This window comes from Agelaius phoeniceus, chromosome 3 (assembly GCF_051311805.1).
Source record: "Agelaius phoeniceus isolate bAgePho1 chromosome 3, bAgePho1.hap1, whole genome shotgun sequence".
Classification (NCBI taxonomy): domain Eukaryota; kingdom Metazoa; phylum Chordata; class Aves; order Passeriformes; family Icteridae; genus Agelaius; species Agelaius phoeniceus.
In genome coordinates, this window is record NC_135267.1 from 24,251,157 (window position 1) to 24,265,175 (window position 14,019).

At 42.8% G+C, this 14,019-nt stretch overlaps 1 protein-coding gene across 7 annotated transcripts in view; it reads left to right on the forward strand.

The window, feature by feature from the left end:
• Positions 1-11,964, forward strand: part of PRSS35 (serine protease 35) — a 45,547-nt gene extending 33,583 nt beyond the window's left edge. For 3 of the 7 annotated variants that reach the window (XM_077174880.1, XM_077174881.1, XM_077174882.1), the window contains one exon: positions 6,018-11,964. In XM_077174880.1, the coding sequence (XP_077030995.1) occupies positions 6,034-7,275 (1,242 nt within the window). In that variant the 5' untranslated portion in view covers positions 6,018-6,033 and the 3' untranslated portion in view covers positions 7,276-11,964. Of the gene's footprint in view, positions 1-15; positions 159-459; positions 1,047-2,316; positions 5,762-6,017 lie in introns of those variants that run through there. The other 4 variants (XM_077174884.1, XM_077174878.1, XM_077174883.1 and 1 more) reach the window with 4 other exon arrangements.
• The last annotated feature ends 2,055 nt before the right edge of the window (positions 11,965-14,019 follow it).

Here is a 14,019-nt window from a genome sequence, read left to right on the forward strand (position 1 = left end):
GGACAGCTTTGGGGAGGGCCCTGTTGTAGCGCCAGGAGGTGATCCAAGGAGGAGAGACCTCCACACGAGGCTTTCTGCCTTGGGAGGAGAAACCACAGGAACACCGAGGGAAAGGAGGACGGCAAAGAAGAACAAAGAGTGATGAGGAAAGGGGGAAGGTGCGTCTCACCTGGCCTCTGAGGCCCAGACGAGCGGGAATGGTCCAGAGGAGGGGGCAGGGAGGGTCCCTGAGGAGCAAGGCCCTTCAGAGGAGCGGGGCTGGGAGACAGGGTGAGGGCAGGGAGGAGCGGGCAGGCCACGGTCCGTGGGAGCGCCATTCCCCGCTCCTCGCCCTGCCCAGGAGCGCCCTGGCGGGGCAGGAGGAGCGGCTCTCCCCGCTGCCGCCGCCCGCACCGCAGGTGGAGCGGTGCCAACGGTGCGAGCCCCGCTGCCTTCCCTTGGGACGGGGTCCCTCCATCTCCCCGCTTGTCCCCGCCTCGCCCCCCGGCCCCGCAGCCTCTCCCGCCCCGTCCCCGTGCGGGGCACCCCGGCCCCGCTCCCGGCGCACGGAGAAGCCGCCGCCGGGGCGATGCGCCTCCCCGCTCCGCAGGCAGAGCCCCTTCTTCTCCTCTCTCTCTTCCCTTCCCATCCCATCCCCTCCGAAGAGACACCGGGATCTGCCTCCGCTCCCCTCGGCCCTCCCCCTCGGCTTCCTCCCTCTCGCCTTCTTTTACTTTTTTTTTTTTCTTTCTTTCTTTTTTTTTTTTCCTTTTTCCATCCCCTCCCCCGCCTGGGAAGACCTGGCCGCTCCCCCCGCCCCGTGCTCAGTAGCCGCGGGCGCTGGGCGGCGGACGAGCGGCGTGGAGCGGGGAGCCGGGAGCCGGAGCCCCGGGGCTGCGGCCGCCCTCCCCTCCGTCCGTCCTGCGGGCTGCCAGGTACGACCAGCACCCTTCCCGGCGTCGGCCTCTGGGGAAGAGGCAGCCCCCAGAGACCTGGGTGGGCAGGAGCGGAGCTGGGGACGGGGGCTGAGGGGCACCGGGCACTGCGAGCTAACCCGCGTCTCTAAGGTGATAGTTTTCTTGCGATGTCATTCTTCCTACGCAGGTCGTTTTTAAAAAATGATGGGGCTGAGCGATGTCAGTACCTTGAGCTTGGCAGCTGAGATGTTTTGTACAAAGTCCCTGCCTCTTTAGCCTGATGCATATATTTTTGATAGGACTAAAACGCCACGCTTTTATCTGGTCCTTGTTTTTTCATATTTGAAGCCGGTTTCACAAGACGGCTTAACAGGACTGAGGCAAGGGGAATATTTATTGGGTTTTCGGGGGTTTGTTTCTGTGCTGTGCCTTCTGCGGGGAGCAGACAGGGAGCCTCTTCACCCTTCAAAACAAACTCCTTTAATTCTGATTCATCCCCTCAGTATTAGGGCTACCATCTCCGTGCTCCTCTGGAATTGACACTAATTTCATCCAGATTCGTCACTGCTGGAAACAGATTTATCTTGGAATAGCAAAAATAAAAGAGCCGTGCCAAGGTATTTAACTTGCAGGCTTTGTAGAGGGGGAAAACTCCTTCGGATCAGGCGCGGAGAGGCAGAGCCTCCGGCGGAAAGCAGGACCAGGGAATGCCTAAGGAGAGATAAAGACCTACTCCCCAAATCCTCCTCTTCTTCCAGGACAGCCCTGTGCTTTCACACACAGGAGCGGCCGGCAACAGCGGAGAGGGCAGAGGGAAGGCGGCCATCCCGGCAAAGCCCTCCCGTCCCCGCCGTTCCTCCGCCGGGTTCCCGGTGCCCACCCGCTGCCGTCCCGGGGACGCCGCCCGGCTGGCAGGGCTGGACGCCCGGGGCTGCTCAGCAGCAGAGCAGTGGCCTGGACGCGACCTCCTCGCCCTCCGCCCGCTCCCGGCGCGGTGGAGCTGGAGAGGATCCCGGCCCGTGAGGGTCGGGAGCGGCGGCGGGCGCGGGGCCCGAGAGGATCCCGGCCGGGGAGGGTCGGGAGCGGCGGCGGGCGCGGGGCCGGGGCCGGGCGCGGAGCGGCTGCGGGCGCTGCGGGAGCGCCGCCCCGCGGCCACGGCGGGCACTGCGCCGCTCAGTGGCGGCCCTTTATTTTCCCCGCCCGTGGGATTTCAGAAATGAGCTGTCACGCTCGCCGCGTAAAATTAGCTCTTCCGATGAGTACTGAAGCTGCCTAAATTTTTGCAAGAGACAGGAACCGCGGTGTGGGTTTTTTTTTTGTTTTTTTTTTTTTTGTTTGTTTGTTTGTTTGTTTTTTTGTTTTTGTTTTTTTTTTGTTTTGTTTTGTTTTGTTTTGTTTTTTCGCAAATAAGAGAGGAGGACAACATCCATACACCACTGTACAGAGTGAGTGCACCTGGAGGAGGTCAGGGGGAGCAGTGGTGGATAAGATTAGGGCAATGGTTTCTTCCCGGGAGTGTGAGATACCAAAAATTTGTTTTCTATTTTGCTTTGTCAGAGTAGAACTTTGAATTCCAACTTCCATGTCATTTCAAGAATAAGGCCAAAAGCAGCTAAAGGAGATGGTTACTATAGCAGCCTCTGTTATTTTAGGGCCTAGAAATCGGATTTTAAATTGTGTAAGGCGAGTTTGAAATGTGCCAACATTTCTACAAGAATAAGGAAACCTTACAGTAGAGGATGCACTGAACAGACCAAGATAAAACACTGTCAGGAAGCTGGACTGAATTTTTCTTCTGTCTGAGCTACAATGGCATGTAAATTTCTTCCATGATAGCCTGAAGAGAAACCTATTTTAGTTTGGCTTAATTATAAGCCTTTTCCTGAGCATCTGACATGTATTCAGCTGGAGTAAGGTAGAACAAAATATTTGAAGGATATCCTCAAAAATTAGGTATTTTTTCCTGTGGATGCAGAAAGGTTTAATGTTGGAAGCAAGAAATGACAAGAGCTAAAAATAGTTTTACTTGTATGGATATGCCTGGCAGCTGGAATGCCACCAAAGTTATCGGCTGAGTTTGGAAACTGCAGGAAGAATTTCAACATTTTCATATAGCTGGGGATCTCTCTCTTTCTGGTTTCCATCTTGTCTTCTCTCAAGTAATTCATCATACCTTAAAGAGCTGACTCAAGAATTCCAATTACTGTAAGCCAACCCAAAATCTGTATGGGAAAGGAGTGAAGGAAAGGAGAGGGCAGAGCATTTTGGGGTGTGGAGGAAGTGTGGAGAATGGGTAACTGAGGGTTTTTTTTCTTGCAATCAGCTTGAAGCCTTCTCAGGACATTTCTTCCTTCCCCTGGAGGCTGTATTCTCTCTCCCTTTCTCCCACCCTGCAAAGTTATCTTTGCACCCATCTACACATTTCCATCCTCATCATCTGGCAAGAGGAGCCCTGTGTTTCCCTTTTGCCTGCAGCCTGTGCTGTGCCATGGCAACTGCTGACATTGCCCATGCTTGGAGCTGGCCTCCTCTAAACAGCAGAGATGGGCTTAGTAAAGAGACCTTAAATGCATGGCTGGAAATGACAAAGCTGCCTAGCAGAACCACTGCTCTGGTCTGTAATGAGAATTACTGTGTTTATCAAGTTCCTTGAACTTCTTCCAGTTATCCTGAAGTGTAGTTAGTTCATTCCCAGTGACAAGTGGTTCATTATAAATGAAGAAAATCTTGGCTTCCAAGACTGCCTTTGTAAGTAGTGAGCACTTGAGTGTCATGTTTCAAATTGAGGGCTCCAAGTCATCTATGGAAGGTTCTGTGCTTTGACTTTTTTTTTCTTTCTAAAGAGTGGCAGAAAGGAGCCATAGTACTCCACCCATTTGCTTGCAGAAAGTCTCTCTATAAAGCAGGGAGAAAAAAAATGCAGTTCTCTATAAACCTAGTTATGAGATCATCTGGGAAGACATCAGCCATCAGAGTGGAATGACATCAACCCAGACTTTCTATGTGAACAAGCAGTTAGTGACTGAACTTTCCTTAGGGCTCACAAAGTTCAGCTACAGAGGAATATCAAATATCCAGGCCCTCAGGAAAAGCTGAAAAATGGAGGAGTATTCTAGGGAAAAATAGAAAAAAAAATAATAATTCTCAAACCTGGTATTAGAACTGTCTTGTTCAGCAATAACTGAACCAACACTTTGAAGGTAACTTACTATATCAAAGTTAATGTTTAAATGTATACATTCCTGCTATACCAATAAGCTAGATTGGTGTGAACAACTGGTGTCCCTCCACAAAATATTTATCTGGGATGGTTTCCTAGCTCTGCTTTCAAAACTGTCAGATATCTTTTCATATGACCACATACACCCCAGAGCTCAGACCTGTGAGTCACTGTAATCTCCAGATGTCTTAAGAAAGTCCTCACATCTTCTCCAAAACCTGAGTTAGCTACTTTAAAGCCAGGGAGGGTTTCCTTGTATTGTAAAATCTGGTGTGTGTATATATCCTAGTAAGTAGACTCCAGCTCAAAGTTGGTGTTCCATTCTGGCAAAGGTGAAAAGTGTTAAAACTATGCTAAAACAAATCCAGCCTCTTTTTGTTGCATCAGAAGCAACAAGCTGTGGTTGAACTGTAGTGCTTACTTAACAAAAATAAACCCTTATTATAGACAACAAATATGACTATAGGGTAAAGATGCCTCAAAAATCATAGGAGTCGCTGGTCCATTACACAGCTTTGAAAGCAATGTTCCCCACTTCTTTTCCATATACTGGCTGTTTCACTGGAGAGCACCACTTCTACTATTCTAAACTAAAATTAAGGAAAGTGGTTGTGTTTGCCCTGGCCTACACTGCCATTGCAATATAAACCAGAGAGCTTAACCGCATACAAATCCTTGAATTGCTTGGCTTTTAAAGTTTAATCATAGACCCTTTCTTTCTTCACTGCTGAGGTTTCCATGTAATTGGAATGAAGGATGTTGGAACTGAGCACAGGTTTCCCAGTGGCAGCTGCCAGTAGTTGGATAATGCCACTGACATCAATGCTGCCAAAAGAGAAAAATGGTCTTTTCAGTAATGTTTTGAGTTCAGAATCAAGAATTCTGGGTTCAGTTTCTGGCTCTGCCTCAGACTTCTAACAATGCTACATTTTTCCAGCATGTTCTCAACTAAAGATAGGAATAATACTGCTTTTTGTCTTTCCCATTTAAAGTATTCACTGTTAGTATGGTGCATCACCCCATCTAGGTGGGGCATTCCACTTGTGACCATAAGGCACACAAAGCACAGTTCCTACAGCCTTTGTGGGATCCTGAAAAAGTTACTCATGTGATGAGTAACCAGAATTGACCCTCCTACTCAGCTGAGCTTTGCTGCATGTAATATAACCAGGAGACTCCTCTACACCAGCAACATTCTGCTTTCCTCATTTGTCTGTCTATCCTAGAAGACCTTGGTTCCTTGGGATAGCAGTTAGCAAAGTGGCATTTTTCATACAGGCAGATTCATAGTTCTCATCTGGGTGAGTAGTGGAGAACCATTGGTGACTTTTCAGTCAGCTAAAGCCACGTTTTGGCCATTACATGAAAGAACACAATTGGTCTGGTTTCCCAAAGGTTCCTAAGTCTCATTAGTGTAGTCTGTCTATCCATCTCTGCTTGGATCCCAGCTTCTGAATGCACTGAGTGTTTCCAAGCGTGTTCTACCTTCTACTGTATAGCTACAGGAAAGAGAAGCAGAAACATAATATGTAACTGCATATCTTTGGAATAAATAAAATCAGGATGTTCTACTTTGGAATGAAGAAAACCAGGATGTTCTACCAAGTGGAATAACTCAAACTGCTGTCCACTGAGGGAAAAACAGGTAAAACTCACCTGATTTCATCTTCCAGTAGGTAGCTCTGCATGGATGCTGGCTGAATTATCTGCATCCATCTTGCTAGAAACGATTGGAGTTAGAGGCAAAACAGGGAATATCTGAGGCATTTCTATTTTGAGCAGATTGTAGAATTCTATTCCACTGATGTCAGTTCTAAAATTGCATGATTATACTTAGAAGATATTAAGATAACTGTATGTATTTCTGAAGTGTATTTTCAAATCTCTCTTTCTTGTTTTAGAAAAAAATAAAATAAAATGGAGCACATGTTACTGCTACTCGTAATTTTCATACCTATATTGGGTCTCAGTAATGAAACAGAAACTGAACAAGATTTTACTTGGCACTTAAAGAAGATTCCCCAGATTGTGAGAGAAAGAACTTTCTCCCTTGACAGCCCTAAATTTGAAGCAAAAACCAAATTAGAGCTGAACAGTGTATGTGGAATTGAATGTCAAAGAAAACTGCCAGTGCCAAGCTTGTCTGACTTGAAGAGCCTCTTATCCTATGAGACTGTTTTTGAAAACGGCACACGGACCCTGACTGAAGTGAGTGTCCTCGGAGCAGTGCCTGACCCAGCTGCAAACACAACCACACGAAGGCCTTTGAGGAAGAAGAGGCAGATATATGGGACAGACAGTAGGTTCAGCATCTACGACAAGAGGTTTATGACCAACTTTCCGTTCAACACAGCTGTGAAGATCTCCACAGGCTGCAGTGGCATTCTCGTTTCCCCCAAGCACGTGCTCACAGCAGCCCACTGCCTGCACAATGGCAAGGATTATGTCAAGGGCAGCAAAAGACTGAGGGTGGGCCTGATGAAGACAAAATCCAGAGGCAACGGCAGGAAACGCAAAGGTGCTAAAAGAAGTAGGAGAGAAATTTCTGCGGCCAAAGAGGATCCCAAAGCCGCCACAGAATTTAGGCGACCATCCAAAGGCGATGAGAGAAAGCAGAGGGGATCTGGGAGGAAGCAAGGGACCTCAGATGGCATGCCCTCCTTCCAGTGGACCCGGGTGAAGAGCACGCACATCCCGAAAGGCTGGTTTAAGGGGGTCTCTGGGGATATTGCCCTGGATTATGATTATGCTGTTCTTGAGCTCAAGCGTCCCCACAAAAGGAAATACATGGAGCTGGGAATCAGTCCAACAATCAAAATGATGCCTGGGAGCATGATCCACTTCTCAGGTTTTGACAATGATCGGTCTGGGCAGCTGGTCTATAGATTTTGTAGCATTTCTGATGAGTCCAATGATCTGTTTTATCAGTACTGTGATGCTGAGCCTGGCTCCACAGGATCGGGCATCTATCTCCGTCTGAAGGAGCCAAACAAAAAGAAGTGGAAACGCAAGATCATCGCTGTTTACTCAGGCCACCAGTGGGTGGACATCAATGGCGAACAGCAGGATTACAATGTAGCAGTACGAATTACTCCTCTCAAATATGCCCAGATTTGCTTCTGGATACATGGGAATGATGAGAATTGCACACAAGGCTGAAGAGAGCCGAGCCTCAGTTCTGCTTAGCACCCTCACTGCCAAGAGTGAAAGGCGGCCGCAACAGTGACTGGAAGAACATCACTCCACGCCAGAACGTTCTTGAACTCAAAGCTCACAAGTAGTGCTATGGTGACTTAAGGAATGCTGAATTTCTAGGGGAGGGGTAGAATTGTCAGACAAAGTATTTCTAATTGTAATCAACCTAGATACACACTTAAAATCCCAAACTATATTTATGTTTGCAATTGTGATAAATTCAAGTCATTTGTGAGGAAAAAAATGGCTGCACCTGTTTGTCATTTTTTTCCCCAGAGGAAGGGTTGAAACATCTCAAACTGGTGTTATTAAGCAATATCTATTTTTTTCCAATGGATTTACTTTTCTCAGGGTTCTGTTCCAATTCTTCAAATGCAAGTTGTGCATATAGCATGTTCCTGTATGTGCAGAATGAACTGCATGAGAACAAGACATTATTCTGGCATTCTCTAAAGACCACAGGTCCATGTTGAGAAGCAGCACTATAGTTGATGATGGTTAGTTTGGAAAACTTCCTCTTCTGGTTGCTGTAGGAACACTCCCATGGAAATTCCAAATTTATGTAGCTGAGGGTTACACCTTAAAGAAAAATTCACTCCATTGCTCAGTAAAAACAGCAAAAGAGAAACTAACAAAAAAAAGTTTCTGTGTTTGGAAGAAGAAGACACATTTAGACATATTTAATGCCTTTAAATGTTCTTAGAGAAGCTATAGAAATCTTAAACACATGCATTTGCCTTCCAATTAATATTTGGAGAAGTGTAGGTTTAGTTTCTAGTCAAATGTTTAGCTTTACCATTGGGAGAAGTCACTGACTCCCGAAGTGGCTACTTGACAATCATTTGGAGCTTCACAGATGATATATTTTCTGGGTGCTAAACATTTCTTTAGTTTTTATAAATTACTTTTATACAAGTTCAGCTTCATAGATAGGATAGTATGTATTAGACTGGGAGTTGGAAATCGATATTTTAGTTTGGCTTTATACAGTTTTGCAAAGTGTGTGGTTTTAATCATGTTATATTCAGATTCCACCTCAACATTATTCACAGGGTTAATTAAAAATTTCTCCCAACTAAATTATAGCACCTTCTGAATGGTAGAACTATCCTGTGCTTTATAAAAGGTATCTTGTTAGATAGCAGCATTAGTTAGCAAATAATTTGGTTCAATATGTTTGCAGAACTGTGTATTTAATGAAGACACAAACTGAGCTTGACTTTTATACACCTTTAAACACAAACCACCTTCTTAAAAACTGTTGTTGTTTGCTATATAAGTCTATATCTTTTATTTTATGTCAAGATTTTGAAGTACACAGAATTCTTATGGTGCTACATTAATCTAATAACATAAAAAGATACTGTGCCTTTCTGATCATATCCTTTGGATTTCAATACTTTCAGAGTATTCATCACTGTATTATTTAATTTTTTTATCATAAATTTATGCTGACCAAAATACATTTTCTTCCTGTGCAGGGGAAAAAATATAAGATTTTAAAGTATTTTTTTTAATCTTGAAAACATGCTTTTGATGAAATAACATGATTTTAAATAACCCTTTTTTTTTTTAGTATATGGTTGAAAGTGTATAACCTGACACACTGAATGTGCAGGCAATTTTGTCCTATTATTGCCAAAGCACAAAAATTTAAGACTTGCTTCCATATCATAATCTAACAATATTTGATTCATTGGAAGAGATAGAGATCTCACTTTAAAGGAAACTATTTCTTTTAATGCCAACCTTTCCAGGAAACTCAGCTTTTCTTCCTTTATTATGTTTTAATTTTATTTTGTGTGATTGTTTGCAGAAAACTAATAATAATTTTTAAAGTTTAGAAATAAATCTCTAAGATTTTAGGGTTAATTATTTTTAATTGTTGTTAACATCTCTATTAACATATGTGGCTTTGCTGACAGTAAATTTAAATCACCTCAGTCCAGTATTTAATACTCTTGCTCTATGCTACAGATTTTTAGTATCCTTTAGTCAGGTCTGCAACGTTTTTCTTGAGTGCCTTTTTCCATAGTTACTGTGACAAATAAGGTACCACATCATTAATCTAATACAAGACAACCCAGGTCCATGGATTTTTTTATAATTATTGTCATTGTTGATTTGGGTCCAAAACCGATCAAGATAAAGGGGCCTTAGTAAATTCCTTGTTTTGTTGAATCTTATTTTGGTGTACTCCTCAGAAGAAGAAATAAAATCTATATCTTTATCACTTTGGGAATTGGGAGCAAGGTAAGAATGAAAAAGGTTTGATGTCAGCTTCCACATAGTCTTGTTATAATAATCATCTGTTGTAAATATCTCAGCTGCAACCTGAGGTTTCCATACCAGGTTGATAAGAACTTTCTTTTCAGAAAATAAGTACTAGATGCTCATTCTGTAGTACTAAAAGATTAAAGAGGTTGGCCAGAGCAACATAAAAATTAATTTCAATCAAACAAACAAACCTCTGTGTCGCAGTGCCCGTGCTCAAACACACGCAAATACACAGGCTTGGAGACCGTGGTTGTTTTGACTGAGTTTTGGTGTTGTCAGCACCTTCAGGCCAGGAATGCAGGTAGAAGAAGACACAGACAAAATGCTTTTCCTGTTGTCTCAGCATGCTAGGCAACACTTTGGTCTTCCACTTGGCCTAATAGAGAAATAAATGCTTTATATAGACATTGTGACTACCTACTACAGGGACTTCGATTCATAAATCAAGTACTTATATGCAATCCCAGGAATTCAATGTCCTGCATAGAGCTCTTGGTACCCACCACTGCAAATGGGACAAGAATTGCTGAGTCATCTCAGATTTTCTTAAAAGCCTGCAGTTACTATCTAGTTACCAATGAGAAAATATGAGGAGGAAAATATGATCCCAGCAGATTACATCCTGCTGTTGTCTAGAACACCAGCAGCAAGGCTGGGTTTCCAGCCCTTCTGATGTTTCCCTAAAGGATTTTTCCTCTCTCAGCTACCAGGATGTACATCATTTGTTTTCATCAGTTCTAATTTTTTCCACAAGAGTTTGTATAGTAGATCTTTTTATTTAACTGTATTCTGGGCTTTAGGAAAAAACAACTTCAGTCAAATCTCTTTTCTCCTAGAGGGCTACTGGAATTTATAAAATCAACAAGTAAGTTTTTTTCAGGGCCAAAGGTAAACCTCATATGCAAGCCATTAACATATCTAGACCAGCTTCTACAAGGTATTTGTGCATGTGTTCAATCTGAGGCTCTGAAACACACAGTGGAAGTCAAGGGGGTTATCTGAAGTGTGAAAAATTAAGTCAAAGTTTGTATTAACAAAAGAAAAGCACAACATTATGTAGGGAAATGATTTATCTTCACAACATTATGTAGGGAAATGATTTCTCTTATATGAGGTATAGAGTACCCAATGTTGTAATAATTGCTTAAAGAAACTCCTTAACTCCTTAAGATTTACCATCTTAATTTTGCAGATTTATGTGTCTATATGGAGTACGAATGAGCATGAATATGGCTTAAATAAAAAAAAACCCTCATCCACATGTGGAGGAGAGAAGCAGCTGGGGAATTCTTTCTATTCTGCTGGTAAGGGATGACCTGGCAGCAAATAGCAAAAAAAAGAGAATGAAAGAACAAGCAGTTGGTATGAAAGGCCAGGAAGATGGAGATGGTGTGCAAGGGATAAAGAAAGTGCAAAGTAACAGATGAAATGGCTGCAAGGTAGCAGAGGCACCTATTGTGAGAAATAGTAGGCAGATGGTAGACACTTAATAGTATTAATTAAGATGTGAAATTCACAAGTTTCATGACAATTTTTCGCAGTTAAAGATAAGGCATTTCTTCCCAGCCAATGGCAACAAGGAAAGGGCTGTGAGAGGACTCAGGCTGTGGCAGGGCCTGCTGGCAGGCAGGGGTTTTAATCCTGATCTACAATCCTTGCCTGAATTTGCAGGGATTATGCTTCTGTTCATTCAAGGCCCTTGGAAAGCAGCAATCTGTGTTCTGACCAAAAGGCTTGGCAGTATGAACCTCCCAGTACACTGGATCACCAAGAATGTAGTGAGTAAAGGGAGTTTCTCAAACCTGACCTTTTTTTGGGATTCCTGTAAAGGCTGTTCTCCATTGGGAAAAAAATGAAGCAAAAAATTCAGACTTAAGGCATTAAAATGTTGGCTCCATTTTTTTGCATGCATCTAGAAATTCTAGGCAATAGATTTTTTTCAAGTGTCTTCTGTTTGTGTTTGGCATCCATAGAAATTTAATCAACTGCTTCCAATTTTAAAGCACAGATTATTGCAGATAGTTCCATCTACAAAGTCCTGGATTAAAGAATGACTGGGGGAAAAAAAAAGAATGTTATTAAATTGAAAGCTTAAAATTTCACTCTAATCTCAAAGGATTTGGAAGTATATTTTGGTACCCTTTGCATCAGTCTTTTGCTCCAAGTGTCAGAGCATTTAGATTAAAAACATCCAGAAGTAGCTTTGAGGACTCTTTCCTGTTCTTTGCTTTTTTAAGACTGACAGAAAACTTTAGAATATTTTTAAGGGTGCAAAATGACAAGCCATTTGAGAAAATAAATGCAAACCTTTGCTCTGTTAAGACATTATATGATGCACTTATTCTGTCAATAAATATTTTCTGTTGTTTTTCTTTTCCTCTGTCATGATGTAGTTTGTTAGCCATGGTTGTGTTACACAAACTTCATTCTCAAAGTGCCTGTAATGATTTTTCGGTGAATCATCTGGGACTTGGTCTTACAAGATATTAATGTCTCTTTAAACTTGTTCTGGGAAAAAAAAACCTCCCTGTCTTCCAGATAATTACTCCATCAGCAAATTTGATGAGTAAAAAAATTAAAAAAATTAGTTCAGCAAGGAAATGACTCATAGTCTACGCCACAAGTTATTAATTCTAAAATAAGTAATTAGTTCTGTTTCTGCTATTTGCTATAGTTGCACTTTCTGCCTTGGAGAGCTGTTGAACAAGGCCAAATTAGAAGTATGTAAAATATTATCATCTTGGTTCTTAGAATTATCTTAACTCTGTGCCCTTGAAACTGGTGCTGATTTTATCTTTGAGGGTAAAAGGAGAGATTTTTGGCAAGGTCAATAACTGCTGGAAATATTTAATGGAAAGTTAAGAAATTATTGCACCTGTAATTAACAGTGTGTTTAATACAAGCAATATTTACCAGGGGTAAGGGCTTACCCACTAGCTCTTATATGGGGAGAAGTAAGTGCCACAGGGAAATAAATAGGATTGAAAGCTTTTTGACCTGGAAAAAAAGTCCTTTTGGGGCTGCTAACAGGATCTAAATATTTTCATTGCTGAAATCTACTTTTTGCCATGATCTGGGCAAATGCCTTGGTGCCTGAGAAATGTCTCTCAGCCTCCATTCAGGGAACACAAACAGAGACCCAGGGGTGAGAGCTGTGTCCCCTGCAGGCCATTCCCAAGCCACTGGCACGGATGTGGTTTCTTTGGTGGAAGATACATTCCAACACATGTTATGGATCACACACTCCCTTGGGCTTTGGGGGTCTTGAACTGGAATCTTATCCAAATGTCTATTCAGCCCTAAAATGTTCCCATACAACCCAGGTCCTTGTGCAGGTATTTTCCAGTCATACTCCCATTTCCCATAGTGTTTAACAAATGTTCAAAAAGCCTTCCCCAAATAACAGACAGGCAAATCATCCAAAGAGGTAGCACCTTATGCTGTGTATTATGCATGTATTCCTAATGAATCATTCATTCCTTCTGCTTAAAATATGTCTTTAGATCTTGATAATGGCTAATCCTTCAGTTGTTATTGCTAAGAAAAGAAATCAGATATACTGGAAAAGCCACACAAATATTTACTTGTGCCTCTTGGTAATTCTGTACACACCATACATTTGCAGTTGCTATGGCTCTACTTTTTCATGTGAAAGAGTTTAAAAAATTTGGATGAAACCATATTGGGCTGGTTTTCAGACAAATTACTCAGCTGCCCTTTGGCTGCAGTTGCAGCATTCTCCCACCCCTCTGCTCCAGTTTAATTTCCAAATTTATGGATAAAATGCTGTTTAAAGCTTTGCTTTATCAAGGATGCAAGCAGCCAGGAGACAGCACACAGCAGTGGAGCCTTTGTGGCTGTATCTCTCTGTGGACATTTTGAAGCAGAGAGAAGAAGAGGACAAGAGAAGGCAAAGGTGAAGCCCATGAACAGCAGTGAAAAACTCAGTGCCTTACTGAATGGGAGAAAATGTGATTTCTGTTCTTTCCTTTTCAAAGGTAACACTGGCTTTTGTATTTACAATTCTTTTGTGTTTTCTTGAATGATTCATCAGTTAAATATTTTTGGCTCTGTACAGGAATGAACCAATGGTAGTGGGGATACAACATGGCCTTGAACACCAGCAGGGGCTTCCCCTCCCCAAAACACACACACTAAAAAGAATGCTAAACTACCCCAAAGGGAATTACCAGTAATACAAAGAGGGGGCAAAAGTCACCTCTAAGAAAAGTACCAGTTGAATATTTGGGAAAAAAGTTTATGCATAAAGGCAATAAGGCAATGGAGGCTTTATAGTTACATGTGGTATATGGGTTTTTCTGCACATGTCTGTGCAGGACATTGATGCATTCCAGAGCTGTGGTGAGTTGCATGGTGAAAGAAAATCCACCTGCTGGTTGTCTATCCCACCACCACCCCTCAGCAACAGGG